Below are 24,780 nucleotides of genomic sequence, written 5' to 3' on the forward strand. Positions count from 1 at the left end.
TAAACATCAAATCAATTTCGTGACTAAATGATTTAATTAATTTTGGGTAAACACAGCTCATAGTTTGGAAATTGTATCACAGAAGATTTTATTGGTTTTGAAATTTTCACTCTTTAAAACCTCGGTATACATTGAAACCAGTAATCGCCCCATGTCTACATCACATTACAGAAGTAAAATTTGACCGTGAATCACAAAACTAGTCATAAGTAGCACAGGTATATGTGTAGCAATAGTCAAAAATACATTGTATGGGTCAAATGTTTTATTTTTTAATGCCAATAATCATTAGGATATTAAAGTGCACCCATTTCATTGCTAAAAAAGAATGTTATTTTGTGTATTTGGTATAATATGATGTGTTTGTGTGGTTTATGGTAAAAAAAACATTATTTTTCACATTCCGTACATTTTTTGTAGCTCCTGATTTTACTCTCTTCCTGAAACGCACTGATTTGAAAAGCTCTGTGTCTCTGATTGGCCAGCTAATCTGTATGTTGTGATTGGCCTGAATACCTCTGACGTCAGCTGGAAATGTGACGCTCATTACCATGTTTGAAAGATTTGGTTGCTAACAGGAGTTAACTTACAGGCTGAGAGTCTGAAGTGGGAGGAATTATGATAATGTTGATCTTGTCTATATCACCAATCACAGGAAGTAAACTGTTGCTACAATCCGTGTGTTTGTTGAAGTCCAAGAAAAGAGATTTACGTTGGAGACGATCACTCGCGTCATCTTTACTTTGGGGTTTGTACCTTTTGCATTTCATTAACATGTACTAATACACACTTACACATCAAAGGAAATGGAAAAACGTGAATCGGACAATAGGTGCTCTTTAGGTAAAGATCATATTTAAGATATTTTGCAAAATTCTTACTGTAAATATATTTTAAAAAATGATTTATCATTAGTAATACGTGTTGCTAAGGACTTTATTTGGACAACTTGAGGTGATTTTTTTGCACCCTCAGATTTTCAAATAGTTGTATCTCAGCCAAATATTGTCCTATCCTAACATGCATTATTGGAAAGCTTATTTATTCAACATTCAGATGATGCATAAATCTCAATTTCCAAATATTGACCCTTATGTTTTGTGGTCCAGGGTCACAAATAGTGAGTGTAGTGAGTATCATGTAATGATGGAAACAATAAAAACTTAATAGAAAATAAACAAATAAAAACAATTTATTCCAATATTTATTTTAAATATATACATTACACATCTATGGAGCAAAAATACAAATTAACTCATAATATTATATGGAGCAAATTTTAAAAAGCATGCAAAATATTTTTTATACACTTTGCCCATGCTCAACAGCTGCTATAGTAATCTAATAAAAAAGAGCCAAAGACATCAATACTAAACAACTGCTAAAAGTGTAGATATTCACAATACTGCTCAATATGAGAATACACATCACCTCCCATTTATAGACCCAACTTCCATAAGTGCTTCATGTCACTACTGTGATTTCATGATAGTACAGCATAAATATGCCTCTTGTCTTCATAATGTTACAGTCCTCAACAGGAGCGGCTTCAAAGCCATCCATCCCTAAACTTGGCTGGCTCCCAATTATTACCCCGTTTTTAGCTAAAACATACATCTTCAGCATTTCTCTTTTCGAGCTGTGTGTTTATATAGTGTTGTTGGGTATATCTTGGGTATAAGCTGTCATCTGCGCATCCACAGCCAGCCGTTGATCAGGCAGGCCGACGCCAGCAGCGAGAACAACACCAGCTCGGTCTGTCTGTGCTCGACGTTTTGTCTCTCCAGACCTGCTATCCGCCTGCTCATCTTCACCACCTGAACCATCAAATAAGAAACAAGATCTAAATGTGAAAATCAAGTCATATTCTGCTGCTTTAACACATTTATGCATTTAGCATTGCTTTTATCCCAAGTGATTAACTGTGCATTTGTGCGTGTGCTCCCTAGACAATAGATTTTCAATTTGAGGGGCATTTTTACAAATATTAAAGTACTGACCTGTCTGCGAAGAACCATAAATTCAACAGCGGTTCCGGTGTCGTCCTCTGGGCTGAGCCAGTACTCTTGTGAAGCACTGTAAGACAGATATTAGCATTAATATACACGTCACCTGTCCACTGAAAGCTACTTTATATCCTACACCAAACATCACTGATTGGTTTATAAAGGACAAGAAAAACATTTACGATATAAGACCCGTTATACAATACACCACCAAATACAAGGCTTTCACCTTGTCCTGCTCTGATCAGGATGAACCTCCACAGCCTGGGAGAGGCGGTTTTCGGGGTGACCGAACCTTAAAACACAGTAGAGACACCACAGCAGTCGGAAATGAACAAGGTTACTTGTACAAATCCATTTAAAGCGAGAACTAAAAGCTGGAACAAGCATGATAGCTCTGTTTTGAACCAGACGCTTGTTAGAAAAAAACAACAACTGTGAAAGCCCCCAAATGTTTTACCGACACAAAGCAGCTTAATCTGATACAGTAGACACATATAGGGATAGGTTGGGTTTAAGCTGAAGCTTTGGTTAGTTACAGCCCGCAGCAGGAGGAGGAGGAGGACAGGCAGGGGTGATGAGGATCACCTGTTTGAGTATTTTTTGGTGACCGTCTGGAGGATTTTCTGAGAAGCCTGTTGGCCAAGCACCTTGGCGGCCTGCAGTATGCTCTGTGGAGAGAGCAGGTTGGGTGGGATGCTCGGAGGTCCCGGGGGTTTTGGCCGGGATGGGATTGTGTGTACAACAGGGGTACGTCCAACACTGCGGCTATTACGGGAAGATCGAGGGGGGGACGAACACAATAAGAGCACAAAAGACTGCAAACCAATGCTACTATAGTATTTTCTATATGATATGATTGTAACAACAAGACAATTTTCTATTCAAGAGATGCTTTTATCCAAAATGACCAACAAATGAGGAAGCAATCAACGTTTTTGCCATAAGCACAAGATTACTAGCAACATGCCGTCTTGAAGTTTTGTAAAAAAAATACAAACCCTAGTGAGATATTATGGGAAATATCATGTCCTTTTCTGCCACCTAGTGGATGCTTAGAATTTAGAATGTAGCCCGAATAAAATATAAGAGTTATGAAGTCCATGCTAATATAAAGTGCATTAAACGCAGTGTTCAAATTGAGGGGGAGCAAGGGTGGTCCCGTACCTCCTATAAGCATTGAGGGACCCCTATGAAGTACAAAAATATAAATTACGGGGGGGTCCCCTGGTTTTTATTAAAATTAAAATACTACATGAATTGTGCTGTGCCGCCACAAAGCGATACTGTCTATTATTTGTCCAAATTTTGCAATAAACTAATAAAAATAAAAATCTCAAGTGCACCTCACGCTGTTTTCTGGAGGAATTGACAGATTGTTAGATTTAAAAATCCAGATATTTACGTACCACCATGTCATCCAAAATGTCTTTCTTAGTTCAGTCGAGAAGAAACCATGCATCCTGAGGAAAACATTCCAAGACTTCTCACATTTCAATGGACCTCAATGGACCCCAACACGTAACAGCTCCAATGCCGTCCAAAATTGCAGTTTCAAAAGGACTCCAAACGATATCAAACGAGGCACAAGGGTCCCATCCAGTGAAACGACCGTCATCCCTGGCAAGAAAAACAAAAAATATCCACTTCTAAACCACAACCTCTCGTCTTCGCCCGGTCCTGTGACGCACCAGCGCGACCTCACACAAAACGTCATGATGTCACGAATGACATATGCGAAACTCCGCCCCAGTGTTTACAAGTGAGGAGAAAGAGGACCGTTCTGACGTTGTTGTATGTTGAATGATACTAATTAATGTCTTTGTGTCAGTTTATTGTTTAAAATGGTCCGCAAATGTGCGTTTCATATATGTAACACGTGACCTTTCTACGCCATTACACAATTACATGAGGTCGCGGCGCGTCACAGGATAGAGAGAGAAGTTGTGGTTTAAAAGTGCACACTCTTCCATTTTTCCTGCCAAACATGACAATCGCCTCAATAGACAAGACCCCCACGCCCCGCCCGGGACCGTCCAGAGTCCCTTGAAACTGCAATTTTAAACTGCATCAAAACCGTGAAGCGCTGGGGTCCATTAAAGTCCACCAAATTAGAAAATCCTGCAATGTTTCCCTCAAAAAACACAATTTCCTCTCGACTGAACAAAGAAAGACAAAGAAAGAACAGTTTATATGACACGGTGGTGAGTAAATTATCTGGATTTTTTTTTAAAGAAAATGGACTAATCCTTTAAGGGGTAATTTGGGGTTTCTTTGATTAAAATGTTGATCCAAGATCACATCTTACTTTGTGAAATCACAGCAACCCCATAATGACAGGGGGCTTAGCTGGGGACCACCGTAATCTTTGACATAATTCAAACACTGATTAGCATGGACACTGATCCCAGTGTCCATTTCATTAAAGTGTTACATGCATCTTTTCTGTGATTTATTTAAGGATTTCAGTCAAGTTAAACTCTGGACAATACTGTCTAAATTTTATAGTATCTTATATTTTGTTATGGGACAAACGACCCAGACTTACGCCGTATTCAGACAGCCAGCGATGTTTTCACTGTGTGTCGCCCGTCTCTTTCAATGAGGCGTTTCTAAATCTGCTTGTCATAAACAAATGAACTGATGAACCACTGATCTATATAAATGACTGGATTGCTCATGACGTCACAACTGTGAAGCCATCGCGCCGCCATGTTGGTATACCCAAACATTCTATTAAATCAATGGACGTTATCAGATTTTAATGATAAAACTTTACTAGTCTCTGTTGAAGTATCCCTATACCTTATTACAACGTAAACGTCCAAAGCATGTACATAGTTATTTACTGACATTGTACATTTTGCTTTTTAAACAGTTATTATACATTCATCTTTATTACAGTATCAGATCAGCGGACATACCGCAGCATATTTAGTATTAATGCAAGGCTCCAGACTGCCACCAAATGGTCGCATGTTGATTTACAGTATGTGCCCCTAAATTTTCTGGTTGTGCCCCTAAAATTTTCAGTTGGGGTCCACTGTGCTCCTAGTGAAAAAAGTTAGTCTGGAGCCCTGTAATGACAAACGTGCTCATTCTGAAATCTGAATAAATAACATGCTTTGTACCGTATGTGCACGCAATAGTTTGCTGGTTTTGTAATTATGTTATCTTTACAAGTTACCTACACTTATTTAGAGAAATAACGCTGACCGTGTAGCTGAATGTCAAAAAACTTCATTTATACCCGTGCCATTAACAGAATGCAGCAGACACACTCACCTTAACGATTTTTTATAAATCCATTATCCTGCCCTATTTACACATAAACATCGCAAATAACACCACAATTAACTATTATTTTATGTACACATATCCGAAAAATCTATCTTGTGTGACTGATACACTGTAAATCGGGTGAAATTAGATCATGATTTTGAATGGAAGTCAATGATGCCCTCTGCCGGTTGGGTATACCAAGATGGCCGCTCGAACTCTGCGCTGGCTTCATCTCACGCTGTTACGTTAAGCGTTCTATGTGCAATCCAGTCATTTATATAGATCAGTGTTATGCACGCAATTTTGCCTAGCTTCTCTGTGAACTACGACTCTGTGTAGTAAATGCTGCTCCATCTGAAAGCAGGTGATGGCGATTTACTACATACACCAAGATGCACCAAAACTGATGCCTGATTGGCTGCAGAAATAATGAATATCAACACGTAAAGAAGAGTAAATGTAAGTAAATGTTAGACTTACGGTGACTGAGAGTGAAGGGCTTGTTTGGAGTGTGTGGGGGTTCCAGGTGGGGTCCGACCAAAAGCCTGGTCACTATAAGACCTACGCAGTGGACTCTGCCCAACAATATAAAGTGATGTAACTTAATTAACTGAACAGCCATGATGCAATTTCTGGGGGGTGGTGGTGTGGCTTATCCCCCCTGACCTTTATATCAATGCTTCTGATAAATTATTTTTTATCTCCAATGGGAACAAAATTGATAAATGGTCATTAAACTGCCATATTAACATATTAATTTGCCTTTATTCAAGTAAAAATGCTGCCATGCAATCGTGCAAACAACCGTAATATCAGGAATGGAGTATTACCTCTTCTGCTCCTGTGACAATAAATAAAAATATTTGAAAAACATCCCACCTCTGTTTTTTCCACAAATCACACCCTGTGTACAGCTTTCGTAATCACTTCATAAACCTTAACAGGCCTGACAGCATTTACACATCCGACCAATGAAAAGCAAGTGATGACTACCTGAACAGGCTCTCTCATGAACACCTCCCTGTCCCAAGAACCATGCTGCAGGTCCCATAATGATGACGCGTGTTTGGAGAAGAGAGGGCGTGGACTCAGGTCAGGAACATCTGTACACAAATTTAATCTATTATTATATGACATTTAACATTAAACACGCTGTTTTATATATACAACACTAATTACCTGTTAAAGCCAGTCTGTCTGGTATGTGCATGCTGTAGGCTGCAGGTGGACCTTCAGGTCTCTGGTCGGCAGGCTCGTGCGTGTGAGTCCCGGGACCGACCCTCAGCCTGTTAGGCACGCGCATTCTTTGATTGATGACCTCAGTGTAATACTGGTCACGTTCAGGCATCGGCGGACCGTGACCAAAATACGTCGGAGATGCCATAACTACCCCAAAACTACATGAACACAGGTAACTGGTTATTACATAGGTAAACGGGGCTTAAGGTTAATGACACTACATGACTGACAGCCAACAAACAGCAAATTTTAAGTTACTTCAGCAAAACAAACACAAGACTACACGACAATAAACTGAAATAGATATACAATATGCAGTCGGCATGCGTATTTGGAATATAATGTAGCATGTATTGGTTGGCTGCTAGCTGAAATAAATTAAAAGTGAGCTAGTCCGTGACCCAGAAGTCAACCATTAAAGTTACCGACTCAAGATCGTCTAGCTTTTAACTAAAGTAGCCTACATATATATACATTTCTGCCTCAAACACGTTTGACTTTGAAGTAAAGTGGACCTGAACAAACAAAACACCTGTTGATAAACGTTCATCGGCTAAATTTATAACCTCGCACGTGTCAGATACTTATAAATTGTCTACGACTCGGTTTTGTTGCGCTTTTTTTAATCATATCTCCACTAGTAATGTGTGCTCTTGTTCGGAGTTTTTGAAGCGTCGTTTTGCAAAAATATAAACAGTAAACATTTCTTGAACTGCTAACTCACCTTCTGTCTGGTCACGTCGGATGACGCGCGTGACGTCATATTTCTGTGGCGCACGAGGGCGGAGCTTTCATTTCCGCTTTTACTGCAGCTAGAACCAATAGCATCCAGCTGCAGCCCCGCAGACTCACCTCCGGCTAGACACCAGCATAGATATGTATATAAAGGCTAGATGGCTCAAGGCGGAGTCCCTAACGGCATCACCTGGCGGCCATCTTACGACAGGGCGCTCGCTCACTCGTAGCATTGAGTTTAATGGTGCAGGTACTTTTAAATGACCATAACTTGCTCAATTTTCTACCGATTTTCAAACGGTTTGGGTTTTTACAAACGTTATTAACGTGGCTATAATTCTGGATGCTTTAACATGTTTCATGAATTTATTTTTTATTTTTAGTATAGGTATGCAGTGTCATAGGTACATCTTTGACGTTTATAACAAACCAAACCGTTTGAAAATCGGTAAAAAATTAAGCAAGTTATGGTCATTTAAAAGTACCTGCATCATTAAAACTCAATGCTACGAGTGAGCGAGCGCCCTGTCGTAAGATGGCCGCCAAAATGCGGACGTTGCACTCAATTGGCCAGCAGCGCGGACGAGCCATCTAGCCTTTATATACAATTCAATTCAATTCAATTCAATTTTATTTATATAGCGCTTTTCACAATACTCAATTGTTTCAAAGCAGCTTTACATTAATAGAAGCAGTAAAAGCACAGAAAAACGACAGATAGCATAACATAATACACAATAGCATAAGCAGTCAAATTTGCTGCGGCTATGACGCGACATTATGAGCGAGCATATTACTAATGTAACGTCGAGAAGAAGAAGCTAAGTTAAGCCCAAGCAGGCTACCTCCCCGGTGTAAAAAACCCCCTAGGAGAAAAAAAAACAAAAACCCCGGGTTGTTTAGCCGAGGAAATAAAAATAAAAGTCCTAGGAGGGAAAAACCCTTGGGAGATATACATGTATATACACACATATTAAAGGATAAGGAGCTTAAGCGGAGATTAAGCAGAGATTAAGCGGATATTAAGCGGGTCCTGCCGGTGGTCGTTGGTCAGGCATCAGCTGGGCATCACATTGAAGGACGACCAGTAGATCAGAGGTGTGCCGACTTTCACATCTACCGGAACTGGGTCTGTTTGTCCCATTGTCCTCAGGATCAATGGGACCCAGTGACGAGACAGGGAGAGAAAAACAAAATCATATTAGCGTAGGGGCCGTTCACATGTAATGCAAGTGTCACACAGTGATGTGGTTTAATCAGCTTAGTTTCAGACAGACTAACTATTGCGGCATAATCATATTATCCACAGTTGAGGATTTAGCAAATTGGGGGCCCACTGCGACGGTATATATGGTAACTAAGGGTCACCTTCCGATTTTTAAGAGAAAATGAAACCTGTCGACCCGTTTGACTAAGGCCTGTAACCCCACTGTCGTCGTTAATGCAGGTTCAGTGGCAAACGGGTCTATATTGCATACTATTTACAAGATCACGAAAAAAACGCCAACATCGCATATACATATCTATGGACACCAGTGGATAGACAGCCTACGTCATTTCCGTTTCGCCGCTAATTTCCGTTTTCACCGCTGGATGAACAGCAATTTTATTTCATATTTTCACCTCTGGATAGACAGCTTATTTATTTTATATTTTCACCTCTGGATAGACAGCATATTTATTTTATATTTTCATCTCTGGATAGACAGCATATTTATTTTCGGTTTTCACCAGTGGATAGACATTCTTTGCAGGCTTAATTGCACACGTCTTTTCCGTATTGTCATTTTACTTTAATGACTTAAAATAAATAATATAAAATCTGTGTGCAAATTGAAATATGATCTTTATAATATCTCTTTACATAAAACAATTCTCAATAATATGCTTAATATTATCACATCAATAATTCATGCAAACTGCATTCACAAGAACCACCTTGAAAATATATATTGTTCAGATCATTTCACTATTTTTTGTGACTTAAATTCAGCATAGATCAATGGACTATAACGTTTTGTCATTACAACAGACTTGTACATGTTAATTGGCCACAGGTGGTTTTTTTTTTGTAAATGTAACCACTTCTGTTTTTAAGATATACGTAGACTCACATGATCAGACAATTTACCAAACAATCCAGATCACATTAACACTTCGTGGTTTTGCAATATTTATTGGAAATTACACACATCTTAGTAAAATTAAACAAATCTGCCCATCAGAATGAAGCAACAGTCAGGCCCGTAAGGTTGTGGGGGAAGTGCCGATTTCAAGAGAAAATAAAACATGAACCGTTCCAAATAAACTATTGTACACTGTGCACACCACACCTCATTCCTGCCATCTTAAACTGTTTAGCTAGTTTGTGCATTTTGAATTCTGACATGACCTATAAATCATCGACAGTTTATAATTTTTTCTTACCGCTGACATGTGCATGGCGCGTCAAATTTGAAAAGTGAATGACGATACGGGAATGACGTCAGCTGTCCAGCCACTGGTGTCCAGCCACTGGTGTCTAGCCAGAAGTGAGTCTGCGGGGCTGCAGCTGGATGCCTCTCGCTAGAACTTTAAATGTTGCCGTCATCACAAAATATTATTATCATCACAAACTTTTAATATAATATTGTAGTTGTTGTTATTATTATTTATATGAAGTTATTATTATGGACATTAACTAGTTATCATCATCATCATAGCATTACTTTTAGCATTGCATTGTAATTATACTGTTATTATTATTATTATTATTGCTGTAATTACAAAATATTTCTTTAAACATAACCATCTTTAGAATTATTATTATTATTTTTATTATTAATATTATACATATTATTACTTAAATGCTTATATTATTCTTCGTTTATTATTCCTTTGTGCTTATTATCATGCTTTATAATAATATACTTATCATAATTGCTGTTTTTTCTTCTTGTTTTCTGTTTTTTGTTCTGTTTAGTTGTATGTTTTGCACTTCTAAATAGATTTAAAAAATAAAAACTTGGTAATTTTTTATTATTTTTGGTTTTGAACACGCGTTAAAATAAAAACATAACATTAAAAATAATTTGACAAAAGACAGAAAATCTCTCAGCCAATCAAAAGACCTGCAAGTGGCTCAATGCAAACCTCAATAAAGAAACACAGGACATCCACAGATTTACAGGAACTCATTTCTGTAATAGATTTGTTTTTGCCAAGAACATCAGTGCTTTCCTAAACGGAAATTGGCACTTGAAACATTAAATTAAAAGTGTAAACAGGAGGAATGGAAATGGGCTAAAGACAAGGCCACGAGGGGGCAAAAATGAGGCATTGTCCGATCTGAATTGTGCCCCCTCAGTTTATTTTTAGTTTGAGGGATGTGTGATTTTACTTTTTGATTAATACAAGCTAATTTAAGTAAGGCTCGAATATAGTGTTTTGGATGTTATTATTTTTTGTTTCTTTCTTTTTTTACTATAATTTGTTCAACGTTGAGTTTATGCTCTTATTTTGTATTTTTGCTCAACCAAAGGCCGATGAATACTTATCATATTAAATAATAATCAAATGCCTTGGTTATTTGTAAAGTTGAAGAATAAAAAAATCTCTCTCTCTCTCTCTCTGAAAAAAGTTTCTTTTTGGTATTCATGGCATGGACATGGTTTTTTAATACGAGGCTTTAGAAAAAAGACAAAAAACTAAAACTGTATTGTGTACTGTACTGTACAAGACTAACTGAAATAAGTTAAAAAAAATTCTTTAGGTTTCGTCATTTTATTTTATTTTATACGCAACATATTTTATATGCGACTGGCAATGGCGTATGAATAATCTCACTAAATGATGATCGGAATCGGAAAGGAAGGGACAAACTTGGATTTCTATTGGCTGCCTTTCATGCTGGGCGCGTCTCATGTAACGCAGTTCAGGAATCTTAAAATAAGAACAAAATGTAAAATGCAAAACCATTGTAACCTTGATTCATAGTAAACATTTTTGTTACCATGTGTGTAGTAAAAAGGTAATCTTTTGTGAGTGAGCTACCTTTTGTGTACAGGCACGTGAACAGCACACAATTTGTAAAATTTGGACGACGTTTTATCCAACATTAGAAAATGTCATGTGCCCCCTCAATCACTTCATTCTGCATTAGAAATACAGCAGTTGAATCTAAACCTGGTAAAAGTTGTTTTATCTCTTCAAATGGTATCCATAATAAAGATATGTTGGCTAAAAAACAAAATAAATTCATATTTCTAAAGAATATTAAACATATGTGACCTGTTATCAAAATTATCAAATGCAAAATTGTTATTGTGAATATAGACTTGATGAAACGTATGTTACAATAATCATAAAATCACACTGTAAAAATTTCTGTAGAAATTACAGTATGACTGGTAACTAGCTGCCAGTAACTTACTGTAGATTTTACATTTATGTTATTTACTGGCAACAGGTTGTTCAAAGTTAAATGAACATGAAACATTTTCAGTCTTTATCTTCTACAGTAAGTTACTGGCAACCAGCTGCATAATTACAGCAAATTTTTACAGTGCATGTTTGTAACTAATACGAGAATACATGATGCCAATCTCATTGGAAGCTCTGTTAAGATCCAGATGAATGTGTAGGGAAAAGGCTAGACAGATTTTTTCCGGAAGACTTCAAAAACTATTTTGAAATGTTTTTAAAGGTGCTCTAAGCGAATTCACGCGTTTTAGACCATAAAACATTTTTTGTTACATCTCCTCACTATCTGCTTGCTGCCTGTCCGCTGATCAAACTGTAAAAAAACGCGATCTCTGTAGACATCCCAGGTTCCACAAACTGCAATAAAAACAAAGTGGCCAAACCTACAAACAGAAACGATAACAAAGTGTTCCAGCCAATAAACGACAAGAAGGATTTGGGGGTGGGGGTTAGGTGCGTTCATGAAAGCACGGAAGGGAGGGGGAGGAGTTAGCTACGCTCCGTTTGTTTGAAAACAGTTCAAACATCAACAAAACATAACGTCACACAGATTCGCTTAGAGCGCCTTTAAACTCAGTGGTCCTAATAAATACAAACTAAACCACTTAAAAGAGCATTACTTAACAATGTCGTTTGACACAAAGCACTAAACATGAAAAAAGTTTGCTGTGTCATGTATTTAAACTTTATATGAGCAATAACATGGAAAAAATGTAAAAAAAATTAAATAAAAGTTAATGCATCAGTTTACTATTAACTTCTATGTGTCACAGATCTGAATGTAGGTATATTCAAACGAAATGGTATATATTATATTAACTTGGAACAGAAACTGCCATGATACCTATGATGGGGTATCTGTTACAGTACATACACAAAAGTACAATTGTGTTATATATAATTATAGATTAAAATAGTTTTTATGTGTCTAAAATGAAAATTGCTCTAGCCGTTGAGATTACCAGTGCCATAGTAATAAATTAATAAATAATAAAATGTAAAAAAATACAAATGCATACATTATGAATGATTAAAAATCATGCAGTTTGGCTTTGAAGAAAAACAATGGTTTTGGTATTCAGTACACATATATTTAGCATATAAACCAAAGCCTGTGGCTCCACTGGCACATTCTTCATACAGGTGCTGCTGGCAACAGGCATGTGAACACATACAGGTATATATACACATACTTATTCCCAAATACATTTGTTCATACGTACAATTTTTCTTTCAAGCTACAATAAACCACACAGACCTCGCTACTCCGACACAGCTTGACATAACAAAACCTGTTTTGTGACACTTCTCAATACTCATCATCCACTGCAGATCTGTGGTGAGTTGTCTTGGCTGTCAGTCTCTCAACAACCAAGCCTGAACCTGATCTGCAGTTTCTGCCAGCCACTATCAATGCAGTCTCCCGAGCTGGGTGCTCCATCAGTGCCTGTCAAAGCACTGTGGGATTGATCATGGGACTTAACCAAAGACACAGTCAAAGTCGAATCAGCAGTTTGTGTACATAGCTATCCTATCCTCCATCTTCAAAGATGTTTGAGCATATGCAAGGTCACTGTGCTGTATTTAATCCATTCAGCTCATGCCCTTTGATTGTTTGGTTATGTTAAAGGGATAATTTACCTAAAAATTTAAATTCTGTATTCCTCATGTTTTTCCAAATCTGTATGAATTTCATTTTTCTGATCAACACAAAAGAAGATATTTTGATAAATGATGGCAAGCACACAGCCGATTGCAACCATTGACCTCCATAGTAGGAAAAACAAATACGATGGAATTCAATGGGTACCTTCAACCGTGCGCCCACCATCATCCACCAAAACGTCCTCTTCATCATTTATCACAATACTTCCATAATATTTGTTTTCCTACTATGAAAGTTACCAGTGTTGGGAAAGTTACTTTTAAAAGTAATGCATTACAATATTGAGTTACTCCCAAAAAAGTAACTAATTGCGTTACTTAGTTACTTTTCATAAAAAGTAATGCTTACGTTACTTTTGCTTGATCTCTTTCAGGCCTTGCAGGTGTTTTTATGACTAAAAAGTTCTGCATTCAGAAATTGCATATTTCATCACAAAAATGTCGAGCTCTGGCCTGCCATCTCGGTTTCTGACTCAAACTGTTCCTACATAGGCGTGTACGCATACAGTGCATAATGTGACTACGTTTAGTTTAATTCAATACATATTTTTTTATCTAATTAATTAAACTAAAAAAGTAACTTGCATTACTTTTGTGAAAAAGTAACTCAAATACTAATGTGTAGTGTACATTTAAAAAGTAATGCGTTACTTTACTCGTTACTTCAGAAAAGTAATATTATTACGTAATGCACGTTAAAAAATGGACATAGTGTCCGTGACGTCACCCATTGGTTTGTGAAGATCGTTTTTTGAAGCTTAAAGTAGGCGTTGCCTGCCGTCGCCATCTTGGCCGCGCGTCACCGCGAATCACTCGTGGAAAACCGAAAATGGGTAAAGAGGTGGAACGTGGGTGAAGCTGAGGTGGCTGGTTGCTGAAACCACGCCCGCCTTGCTCGATTCTAGTGACGGCAGTGGGCGTTCACCCCTCACTTAAGTGGCCACGCCCTTAATTATGCAGAAGTTTAAGGCTTAATATCATTTAAACGGATGAGTTACAAAAAAATTCACCTCCCTCATAGTTGTCATGAAGGGCAAAATTAGCTATACAGACCAAAAACACTTTTTGTACCAGGCTGTAAACATATTATTTTCTACTGTAAAGTTGGGCGTTTTTAACATAGTGGTCTATGGGAATTGACTCCCTTTTGGAGCCAGCCTCAAGTGGCCAGTCGATGAATTGCAGTTTAAGTCACTTGCGTATTGGCTTCATCAGAGAGATCCGAAGGTTGACCCTCGTTTACCCCCAACACTGATGGTTACAATCAGCTGAGTGCTTACCATCATTTATCAAAATATCTTATTTGTGTTCATCAAAATAAAAAAAACTCGTACAGGTTTAGGACAAAATGAGGATGAGTAAATGATGACAAAATTTTCATTTTTAGGTGAACTATCCCTTTAAGGTCTCTTTTAGCATTAGCATTAGCATTTGTAATACAGTGGTTATATTAAGGCTCCATCAGACTTGCTTGCCAATACTTTTACACGCATACTTTTTTTTTACGTCAATCTTGCACGTAATGCACAACATTGTCTAATGACAACACTGCTCTTTTAACATATCCCAGTCACTCGAAAGTTGGCAGTGTGAGAGATTATTTACACGTTTACTGCAACGGCAGCAGTTCATTGGCTTAAACCTGAGCTGGAAAACATGATTCAGCCGCATTTATAGATGGGCAGTTTGGTTTGCGCACAAGCCAGATGTCAGAGATACACAAACGCACATGGAGAGACAGTGAAGGTAAAACAAAGTGAAAGCAAGCAGCATTATAGTACAGTATAGCACCCAGTGATGTCAAGACTTTATACAAACTTAAGCACTTGTAAACAGTCTGAGAATAAGGGGGAGGAAAAAACAACAGGAATCAGAAGGCCTGGAATGTCGTATTATCCGTGATTGGGCCCTCGACGCGGGTTTTTGTGCATTTGTGTTTTGGGAAAGAGTGATTGTGTGAGCACAGCATTTGAGGTAACTAACCGTAGATTCACAAGCAGCTACTAACTGCCGAGCAGACCATTGATTTGTACATTATCTAAGGCCTACGATGAGTTTGTTTTCAGAGGTGATCCTCTGTGCTTGATATATATGAGCGCATTACATTCTAATACAATTTCTGTGTACGTGTCTGTAAACAAGCAAACGCTTGTGCATACATAAGAGTGCAAACAATATCAGATGGTCTTACTGTCGTGTGATTCGGATAGTTGTTTCTACTCAAGAGTTAGTTACAATCTACACGATAGTGTATTACTAATCCTAAGGAATCAGAGATACTGCTGGTATAAGAATTCACAGGGTTTACATTTCTGTGTTGCTGAAGAAACCATCAGACAATGCCTATAAATGATGTGAAAAGGACAGGCCACACATTAATGAAGAACGTCCACAGTGTCTCACATCGCGTCTGATCATTCATAGGATATACCAGTTTTCGATTTGGCACATCGACCTGTTTTCCCACATTTTTGGCTAGCAGATTCTGAAGCTTGATACCCGATTATTTTGCAACATCTAGACCCTCTTTTCTCTTTCCCAAAGGTAGCAGCTGAGAATCATGCATTGTGCTGTGAAAGCTTAAAAAAGAGAAGTAAAAAGGTGCATGGAATGAAGATATTGTGCGAAAAAGGACACCTTGCATAAAAAAAGAAGAAGATGCAACTTTGGGGATGTGATTGACTCTAAAACGACCATGTTTACCAGTGCAGTACCGACCGACAACACAAGGCAACTGCTTATGACTCGGAAAACTGGCACGCTTTGCTCCGAGTGAGATCCACGTTAGGATAAGTGCTTGGGAACTAGTGCGAATGTTCCCTAATGTTTGGTGGCGTGTCCCTATTCTTTCACTTTTCTAAAACAATCTCCTCGTATTTAGGCGGAGGATCGCTGTAGGGGGCGGACGTCTCGTCGCTGCTGCTCTCTAGGTGGCCGGTAACTTCCTCGTAGGAAGGTGGTGGGGTGGCCCCAGACAAGTGGGACGCGACGGACAAAGATGAATCTTGTACGTACAGCGAGCGATTGTTCGGGGTGTGATGATGGGCGTCTTGGGTCGTGACGGGAGCTCCACCCCTCTCCGCGCCACTGACCACTACGCTAGGCCTCTCGTTGGCATGCGAGTTCTCTGAATGCGAGGGTGGGTCGCGGTGCACCAGGATGCGTGGAAGGCTGCGGGTGTTCCGGTTTGCCAAGTAGCGATTCTGGGTGTAAGCCGGACGCCGTCGCGTGGCCTTCTGCAGCTGACAACGCCAGATGAGGAAGAGCGCGATGATAATGAGAAGAGCAACGCCTAGCAGCGGCACTACCATGTAGACAGTGTCCGGCCGCTCTGAGCGCGAATCAGCATTGCTGTTTACTGTGTAGACGGTGCGTTTCTTCCAGAACTCCATCTGTGGAGAAAGTTGGAGATTAGCAATGACTAAAATAATTGAAATTATGTCTTGTCGTAGAGCACTGTAAGAGGTTGTGGATTCGATACCCGAGGAAGACACGTATTGATAAAATGTTTGGCTTGAATGCACTAAAAAGCCCCTTTCACACAGACATTATGGAAAATACAGAGAAAATGCATCTGGGATCTGTTAGATTTTTAGTTCATTCACACTGCCAATGATTTTCCGGAATCTGTGTGTGCGTTTTCCTCCGCAGCATCTGAAGTTTGCTTTTTATCCATTATTTCTCTCTCCAGAAACCACTGGTGTGCAGTTTTGTTTATGGTAAGACTATAAAGGAGCGCGTGACGCACCGTTCTGTCATGCTGGTGAATGATCTCAGATGAGTTCCCTGATCTCTGCTTCATTTCAGTTTGCAGACATTTCTAATTGTAAATTTTAATGTGCATTTAAACCCCCTGTTTTAAAGAGCTGAACGATATATCTTGTCAGGTATTTTTATTTATTATAAGCTCATATGAGCGCGTGACGTGCTATTCTTTTATGCCGCTGAATGACTTCAGCTTCAGCACAGAGCTCCCTGATATCTGCTTCAGTCCAGTTTTCTGACATTTCTCGTCATGAATGTTAAACAGCATGTAAATCCCTCATTTTAAGGAGATGAACCATAACTTCATTGTTGCGATGACACATGCGTCCTCACTACGACACGCCCCTTACGTCATTGTTTCTGCATTTCGTTCACACAGAGGGCTTTCCGGGAATGTTATGAGAATGTTACTATGTCCTCTTTACGGGAGAGATCCCAGAATATTTACGGGACGTGTTTGAGTTCACACAGAAGCCTCACTGCCAATTTTATGTGTAATTTTATGAGAAAATAAGTGTATGTATAAACAAAATATGTGTGTTTAAAAGTACCAAAAAACATTTTATATTAAGTTTTCGTCCAACTTACCGCTAACAATCCGTTAACTTATCTGTAACATGTTGCAAGGCTGATCTACACCACATCTTTATGTGGTAGGTTATCTGATTTAAATTAGATTTTTTTGGAATGCATCTCAGCCTGAATGGTCAGATCGGATTTCAAGCAGCTTTCATTGTAGCAAATGTACCATCATATTGTCTGGAAATGTGCCTAAATATACGTTTTTTTTGTAGTGTATTAATGTACTATGCAGTGCATTTCTGATCCCATGAACCTCGCAAAACTCTGCAAATTGAGCTATTTGCAATTTCTTAAAATTTTGTTGCCTGTGAGCCTTGTGAATACAGTATTGCTTCTCTTTAAAATCTTAATGTAGGGAAAATCTGTTTTTTTTGTTTATATGTCTATATGGTGTTCTATATGGGCAAATTAATTGTTAAACACCATTGTTAAGTATTTAGAGACAGTCTCATTCCCATGGTTAAAATCGCCTTAGTTACAAGCATGTAACCAATCATATCAATACAGTTGAACGCATGGATCAGTAGTCCGAGTCGTTGATGTTATGTTTGGATGCCTCATAGACTGGGTGAGTGCTGTAACCTGTTAACATCAGCGCAAAAAGATTATAGTGCTGCAAAAGCGCAGTTCAAGTATGCATTGTGTAAAACCAAACTTTGCAGTTATATGTCTAATACTGCAGAATGCACATATGTATATCTATGGTCCAAGGTGGTGTGAAAGAGTTTAGGCGGGGACTAAAATTCACATATTCATATGTATGGTCCGAGCTGTGTGATTGAGTAGAGAAAGGGACTAATTTGCATATTCATAGTCCGCATATACTAAATGAGGCAAAGATGTAAAGTTGCATTAAGGCTTCTTTAGGCCATGAGGAAATTACTATGACAGGTAAAACTTTTATATATGCTATTATCATGCTCAAAATTAGTTTTAGTCGCAATCGAATCATATGGTATAGATCAGGTGCACTGTAATGGCAGCGGACAAACTGTGAACGTGCCATCGGAGGCAGAGACCACAGAGAGATGTAAGGAAGACTTACCGTACGCTCCTTGTTTTCAAACACTTCATTGGCCTCCTCAAAGCTGCAGCTCTCCTCCGCACACTCCCTCTCAATGTTGCCCTGCCGAAACTCCTCCAAGAAGCCATTGGCACGTGGAAAACGTTTGAGGAGAGAGTTTGCATTCTTCCCATCAAGGAATGCTGAGATACAGAAAATCTTTGTGTTTTCTTTGGAAAAGTTTTATCATGACAAACAGATACATCTGGAACATGGCTGTATTTGCAAAGTAATACTTTGTGTTTGTTCGTGTGTATGTGTAATATAGTTGTATTGCCAGTTAATAGTTAAAGTTTTGTAAATAGATACAAAAACTCTAAAGTTTTAAGCAGGATATACATTTTTAATACTATTCTCGGATTCCATTATTATTCTCCATCCGAAATTAAATGCATTTGGGTTTTTCCGAAGCTTAAATAAGTGCAGCACAGTTGAATGGCTGAAGATTTACAGGAACCCAAAAAGTGACATCATCTATCACGTCAAAGTTTATGCCATTTAACAAGGCATGTCATGACTTACAAGGCTATTTTTATATCAATACCTAAGAAATACAAAACCATGTTTTGATATGATATAAATGATAACATGCACTACTCTTTGTGATTTTGCTGCTTTAGCACAACCAATGTAAATGTATTTTTAAAGGCAGGATAGGCAGGAATTATCTAAAAAAACTTTTTTAGAAATTTGTTTAGACTGTCTTTATATACCAGTGCATGAGTAAAATGTGGGTACTCTGAAAAAGAGAGTATAAAAATCGAGTGTCTGTAGACCTCTCACCACTGTTTTAAACACAGCTCATTTTTCCATTCACTCCACCCCCTCCCGTCTGGGTTTCTTCTAAAGCCACGCCCCCAAAACACATGAACGCGCGACGCTGGGAGAAGCATTTACCTCAGACGAGCGGAGAGGTGCATGTAGTAACATCATGTCACAATCACATGTAATAATACACCTAACTTTATCATTATGAATATAAACAGGATGGCTTTTAGTACTCACTATTAAGCTAGTGTTTTGCATGTAAGAGTTTCCGTGATGAAAGCGTTGTTGGCTCTGATGAGGACTACACTCCGGAGACAATACCGCTACCACATCGTCGACTCAAGGAAAAGCCACGCGATATAGACTCTCGTTTGATTTCTTCGTTTATTCCTTTTTTGCCTCGTTTGCCTTCGCTGACTGCATATGCAGGTACTGTGAGTTCTGAATGCTCTTTCTCAGCCGTACTTTTGCTCTTCCTAGAGTGCCTAGTGCACAACCTGATCTCACAAAATACGTGAAACAGTCACGCATTAATTTGCTCAGCCTTGCGTATTACCACCATATTACGTGCCCCTGACACGACTTTCTTTTCCGTGACAGTTTCACGTTTCCGTGACAGTTTCACGTATTGGTTACTCAACTGTTTTTACTATTTTCTTACAATTGTCGCTTCGGTTTTGGATTAGAAACAAATTTATGTTACATAAAATGACATCCTTACCCAAACCCAACTCTAACCCTAACGTCAGGCGACGATGGCTTAAAAAGCATACGATTTTTTTTTATAAACCAATACATTAAGTGACATCCTAACCCAAACAGCAAATCTAAAAATAGGAAAAACAGTTGAGTAACCAATACTTGAAACTGTCACGGAAAAGAAAGTCGTGTCAGGGGCATGTAAAATGGTGGAAATACGTGACAATGTCAGGCAAAACTGGCAAAATAATGCGTGACTATTTCACGGAAATTTGTGAGATCATGTTGCTCGTGCACGTTCAAATCAATCGGGTGTGCGCAAGTCTGGGCAGATCCCGTAGCAACAGGGGTGGTGCCATGGTCGCGCGAGAGAGTGAAAGTCGCACAAGCCAATCATTTGTTTCGTCCCGAATGGAAATAATGAGCTGTGTTTAAAACAGTCGTGAGAGGTCTACAGACACTCAAGTTTTATACTCTCTTTTTCAGAGTACTTACATTTTAATTATGTATATAAAGACAGTTTAAACAAATTTGTAAAAACGTTTTTTAGATAATTCCTGCCTATCCTGCTTTTAAATCATAATTTTGTTAAAACTGGTAAATATGGATGACATGGTCCTTACCTGCTGCCATGCTACCACTAGAGACCTTAAGCTGAGGTATTTTGACCTGGGTTGATGAGAAAATGCATTAAACGAGTTCAAACTTGCATAAAAGTTTACTTAGGCATATTATTATGTTTCAGCAATAAAGTTTTACGGTAATATGATATTATAAATTGATCTTCGGTTCATTTCACAGAAAAACAAACAACAAATGATCTGTAATAATCAAATATCAGGCACACAATAACCTAATTAAAAACAATATTAGATTGGTACATGCTTTTATCTGAACTTCACACCATAATATATTAAATATTGCCATCTGTTTACAAATATCTTGCTTTATAAATCTATGTAAGATACGTTGATAGGAGGTGGAGGAGGGGCGGGGGAGGATGTTCCCATAGTAACGGAGCGGGCAGATAGAGAGATGCGCGAGCTAAATTTATATCAGTTGAGCTCCAGTTCTTAACCAATTAATCGTTTAATTCACTAACGTTAGTTACTTACTAAACGACCGCCGTACATTTGCGCTTAGTAAAGTCTTTAAACTGCATACTGTTAAAACAACCAACGATATCGAAACTATGAAAAAGAAAAGACATTGAAAACATTAAAGCATAGGTAACGGTCATTTCTGTCGACTTTTGTGCGTTCAAATGATTTCTTCTGAAATAAAGTATGCTGTAAGTTTGAAGAAATATTGACAAAACCATGTACTGTTATTACAGTTTCTACATCAAGCTGGCTTCACTGAAAGCAAATCAAATATTAATCAGATATGTATTCAGTCCGAGCACCTGACTGTTGTCCGTGGAGGGGCTTTCATAAAAAAGCGATGTTTTGTGTCACATCCGTTTAATATTTTACTTCTTATTAAACTCAAAGAAAACAACGTTTATGTTTTGACCGTATGCGGAGACACAAATGAATAATAAAGCTTACCTTCCAGGCTGTTGCAGTTGCTAGTCCATTTCATCCCTGTTTCCAACAAGGGAACGCTCACATGAGTCACAGATGCAGTTTGACTGACATGTCGATCGACCAATGGGAGCCACGGATTCCCCCTGATTGTCCAATGGAATTCTACCGATGATTACGTACGCGCCTTATCTGAATGCGAGGGGAATGGGGGGAAAATAAACTGGGTACTGTAGTCTGCGCGTGCACACGTATATACAGGTCATTTCAACAGGCATTTGCGCATTTATGCCTAAACTGTAATGTTATTTTCCGATCGGAATGTATGTGGAGCAACGACATCACGTGTGATTTCATTAGAGACAGGCTACGATATAAAAATAGAGTCAGGGGTCTCTCGCGATGCCACGCCTTGTGGTAAAAAACAGCATTACCCATAATTCAAACCGCTGTTATTGCACTCTTTCCTCGCTGAACATTTTATAGCAATTATTAGATTATTTATGAATGTATATTATTTAGTTATACATCAATCCACTTTCAGGTCAATCTGAATAATATAAAAATAAATAATAATAATAAAAGCACAATATTACTCATTTTTGTAAAATATTACTCATATTCTGTATACACTCAAATTGTATAACAACCAAAAAGGTGCTAAATATCATAAATATGTGTCTACTATTTAACTTTTATTGGCCCAGTGGCTTTTCTTTCAATTATCTATTCATAAAGATAATGAAACCATCAAGTCAGGAATTTATTGACCTGTGACTGCAAATCTTAAACATCAAACATTCTTAAGAGGACATTGTCATTGTCCTTTATCAGACCTCTTCTCATCTGAAAGCAAGATAAACAGCAGACCCCTTTCTGGCCAACAGATAGAGTCAGAAAACATCAAAGGAACATGAGTAAGTTAAAAAAAGACATCTATATGTAAAGCACAAAAGACAGGCACAATGTATGCACACATTTAAATAGATTTTATTATAAATCACAAGTACAAAAGTAGAAAATCTGGCATAAATACATATATACATAAAATGTACTGTATGTACACACATCATAAGTTAAGCATGAAAATAATAAAATACAATTTTATGTACAAACGAAGGCATGAACCCTGAGATCAATCTGACACAACACTTCCCAATGTGGGAATGCATTTTGCTGTTCCCAACAGGAATTACTTTTTGCAGGACTTATCTTTTCTGTTCTATATGCCGATGTTTCTGGCATGAAAAAAAATCTGTATTAATAAAATCATCCTGGCTGTGCTTTGCATGCTCAGACAGATGACATTTCCATGCTCTCTCAATTATTAAATAATAAATCATTATCCAGTGTTTATATTAAAATCTATGAGCGTCTAAACTCACACAACTGTACAGTTACAAAGGTTTGAAGACTCAATTGTAACTGGTAAAGTGTCCATTAAGTTTAACACACTCCTCTGTGTCACTGTCGTCATCTTCCTCACAGCTGTCCTCCTCATCCTCACTGTCTGACTCATCATAGAAGTTGATGGTGGCCTGCACGGGGAAGTTTCTGAGCAGAGCTTCGCCGTCACTGAAGAGGTAGTCAAAAGACTTTGATCTGGGCCAGTAAAGCCTAAAATACAAAAAAAAAATGTTATTAAAACTTATATGTCTTATTTGAAAAGGATTAGGGCTATTTAAGAGCTCAAATGAAATCGAGTCACAAACTATTGCTCAACCAAAATGAACAGTGCACTGACCTGACTGGGTGCTGGAAAGACTGTGTTTTGGCATCTGTTGTAGTGTTGCTGGGTACTGTTGGCCTGGAGTAAGGCTGTAAAGAGTGAGAAAAGACGTGTAAGACCACATGTACAAAACACAAACCATCAAACAAGGCTTCCTGTCCGGTATTTATGAGGTGATATCACTGCCAGCTTCGTGGGTGTATAGCACCCAGGGCAGGATGCGAAAGCTGTGACATGGAGGGTGTCAGGCTAAAGTGTTTGTGGGAAACTGATTCCAACTGCCTCCCAAAACCTTAAGGTGTCTGCTTAAATCTTGGCAAGCGAGCGCTTCGTCTCTGGGAACTGTTTCTCCCTACACCTCGTCTTTGGGCACAGGCTCAGTATTCACACTCAGACTGTGGTGCCATATGGCAGAGTGTCTCTGGTGCTGCAGTTGAGCCTCATTTTGCGTTAATGTGTGGCTCGGTGCTGGAGAGTCACACCTTCTGCTCAGGCGTAACATGACTATGCTCAACACATGGCTGTCTGGCACTTTAAAGTTACCTGCTGCTGCCCTTTTAATGATGTGCGAGTCACCATATAGCATCATTAAGATAAAAATTACATCAATTCTAAATTCTGCTTTTTTCTCCTAGGTGCTGTTTGAGTGGAATTAGCTGTGGTTTGATCAGTGACGTCATACTGATAGAAGTCCATATTATACCTTAATAAAATTACACCACTGATAAAAATTCAATTGAAATATTATTATAACTAAAATGAAAAGACAAAACTTACACAAGCAATCTTAGTTCTCCTGCATTCAGTTTGTGCATCCTTGCGGGTCACGAGCCACGGTCTCCACAGGGAAGCTAGGCTGAGAAAGACACGAGCAACATGGTCAGTGTCAATCAAACGATGCGTAGACAAAAAATAAAGACGACAACAACAACAAAATATTTATATATTTTATAGGCTAATGCAACATTATACATATATAGTATAATAATGGATATATTTTACATAAACTTGCGATTTACAAAAGATCGATAATATTAATCTCATTTTTTTATTCGCTTATAGTCATTGGCATGCTAATGTATCGAATTTTATTGTTACTTAACCTGCTATTTTTCACGTTATTATGTAATTGTATTTGTAAATAATTATAACGTAATTATAGCGAATAATAATAGGATTCGTTCACACAAAATAATTTGTAAGACGCTTTTAAAAAAGCTGTCTGCTAAATTAATAAATGTATTATTTATTACATAACAA

The 24,780-nt window shown here is 38.2% G+C and overlaps 3 protein-coding genes and 1 long non-coding RNA gene across 9 annotated transcripts in view; 1 reads left to right on the forward strand and 3 right to left on the reverse strand.

The window, feature by feature from the left end:
- Positions 1–1,226: 1,226 nt before the first annotated feature.
- Positions 1,227–7,043, reverse strand: LOC129423664 (transmembrane gamma-carboxyglutamic acid protein 3). Of its 5 annotated transcripts, none has more exons than XM_073871122.1 (7): positions 6,468–6,672; positions 6,282–6,391; positions 5,769–5,863; positions 2,595–2,768; positions 2,236–2,301; positions 2,001–2,076; positions 1,227–1,817 (listed from the first exon to the last, which is right to left on the reverse strand). In XM_073871122.1, exons 1-7 carry the CDS (start codon positions 6,670–6,672, stop codon positions 1,686–1,688), a joined length of 858 nt encoding a protein of 285 aa, XP_073727223.1. In that variant the 3' UTR covers positions 1,227–1,685. The 5 variants fall into 5 exon arrangements, with proteins under 5 accessions (XP_073727223.1, XP_055035987.2, XP_055035986.2 ...); XM_055180009.2 differs by having other exon boundaries at positions 1,228–1,817; positions 2,595–2,774; positions 6,468–7,043; XM_055180012.2 differs by lacking the exon at positions 2,595–2,768.
- Positions 6,569–24,780, forward strand: part of LOC129424554 (uncharacterized) — an 18,464-nt gene continuing 252 nt past the window's right edge. Inside the window, exons 1-3 of one of the 2 annotated variants that reach the window (XR_008638097.2) lie at positions 6,579–6,699; positions 22,626–22,708; positions 23,280–23,374. This is a non-coding gene — a long non-coding RNA (uncharacterized lncRNA). Of the gene's footprint in view, positions 6,700–22,625; positions 22,709–23,279; positions 23,375–24,780 lie in introns of both variants that reach the window. The other variant, XR_012371046.1, reaches the window with a different exon arrangement.
- Positions 12,382–21,923, reverse strand: LOC129423666 (transmembrane gamma-carboxyglutamic acid protein 3). The gene is made up of 4 exons (XM_055180014.2): positions 21,816–21,923; positions 20,889–20,934; positions 18,781–18,941; positions 12,382–16,780 (listed from the first exon to the last, which is right to left on the reverse strand). Exons 2-4 carry the CDS (start codon positions 20,896–20,898, stop codon positions 16,238–16,240), a joined length of 714 nt encoding a protein of 237 aa, XP_055035989.1. The 5' UTR covers positions 20,899–20,934; positions 21,816–21,923; the 3' UTR covers positions 12,382–16,237.
- The window catches only part of ripply1 (ripply transcriptional repressor 1), a 2,196-nt gene continuing 172 nt past the window's right edge, over positions 22,757–24,780 (reverse strand). Inside the window, exons 2-4 of the mRNA XM_055181259.2 lie at positions 24,298–24,376; positions 23,536–23,609; positions 22,757–23,408 (exon numbers count right to left, since the gene is read on the reverse strand). Of these exons, the coding sequence (XP_055037234.1) occupies positions 23,207–23,408; positions 23,536–23,609; positions 24,298–24,376 (355 nt within the window). The 3' untranslated portion in view covers positions 22,757–23,206. The remainder of the gene's footprint in view (positions 23,409–23,535; positions 23,610–24,297; positions 24,377–24,780) is intronic.

Source organism: Misgurnus anguillicaudatus, chromosome 9, assembly GCF_027580225.2.
Source record: "Misgurnus anguillicaudatus chromosome 9, ASM2758022v2, whole genome shotgun sequence".
Taxonomy (NCBI): Eukaryota; Metazoa; Chordata; class Actinopteri; order Cypriniformes; family Cobitidae; genus Misgurnus; species Misgurnus anguillicaudatus.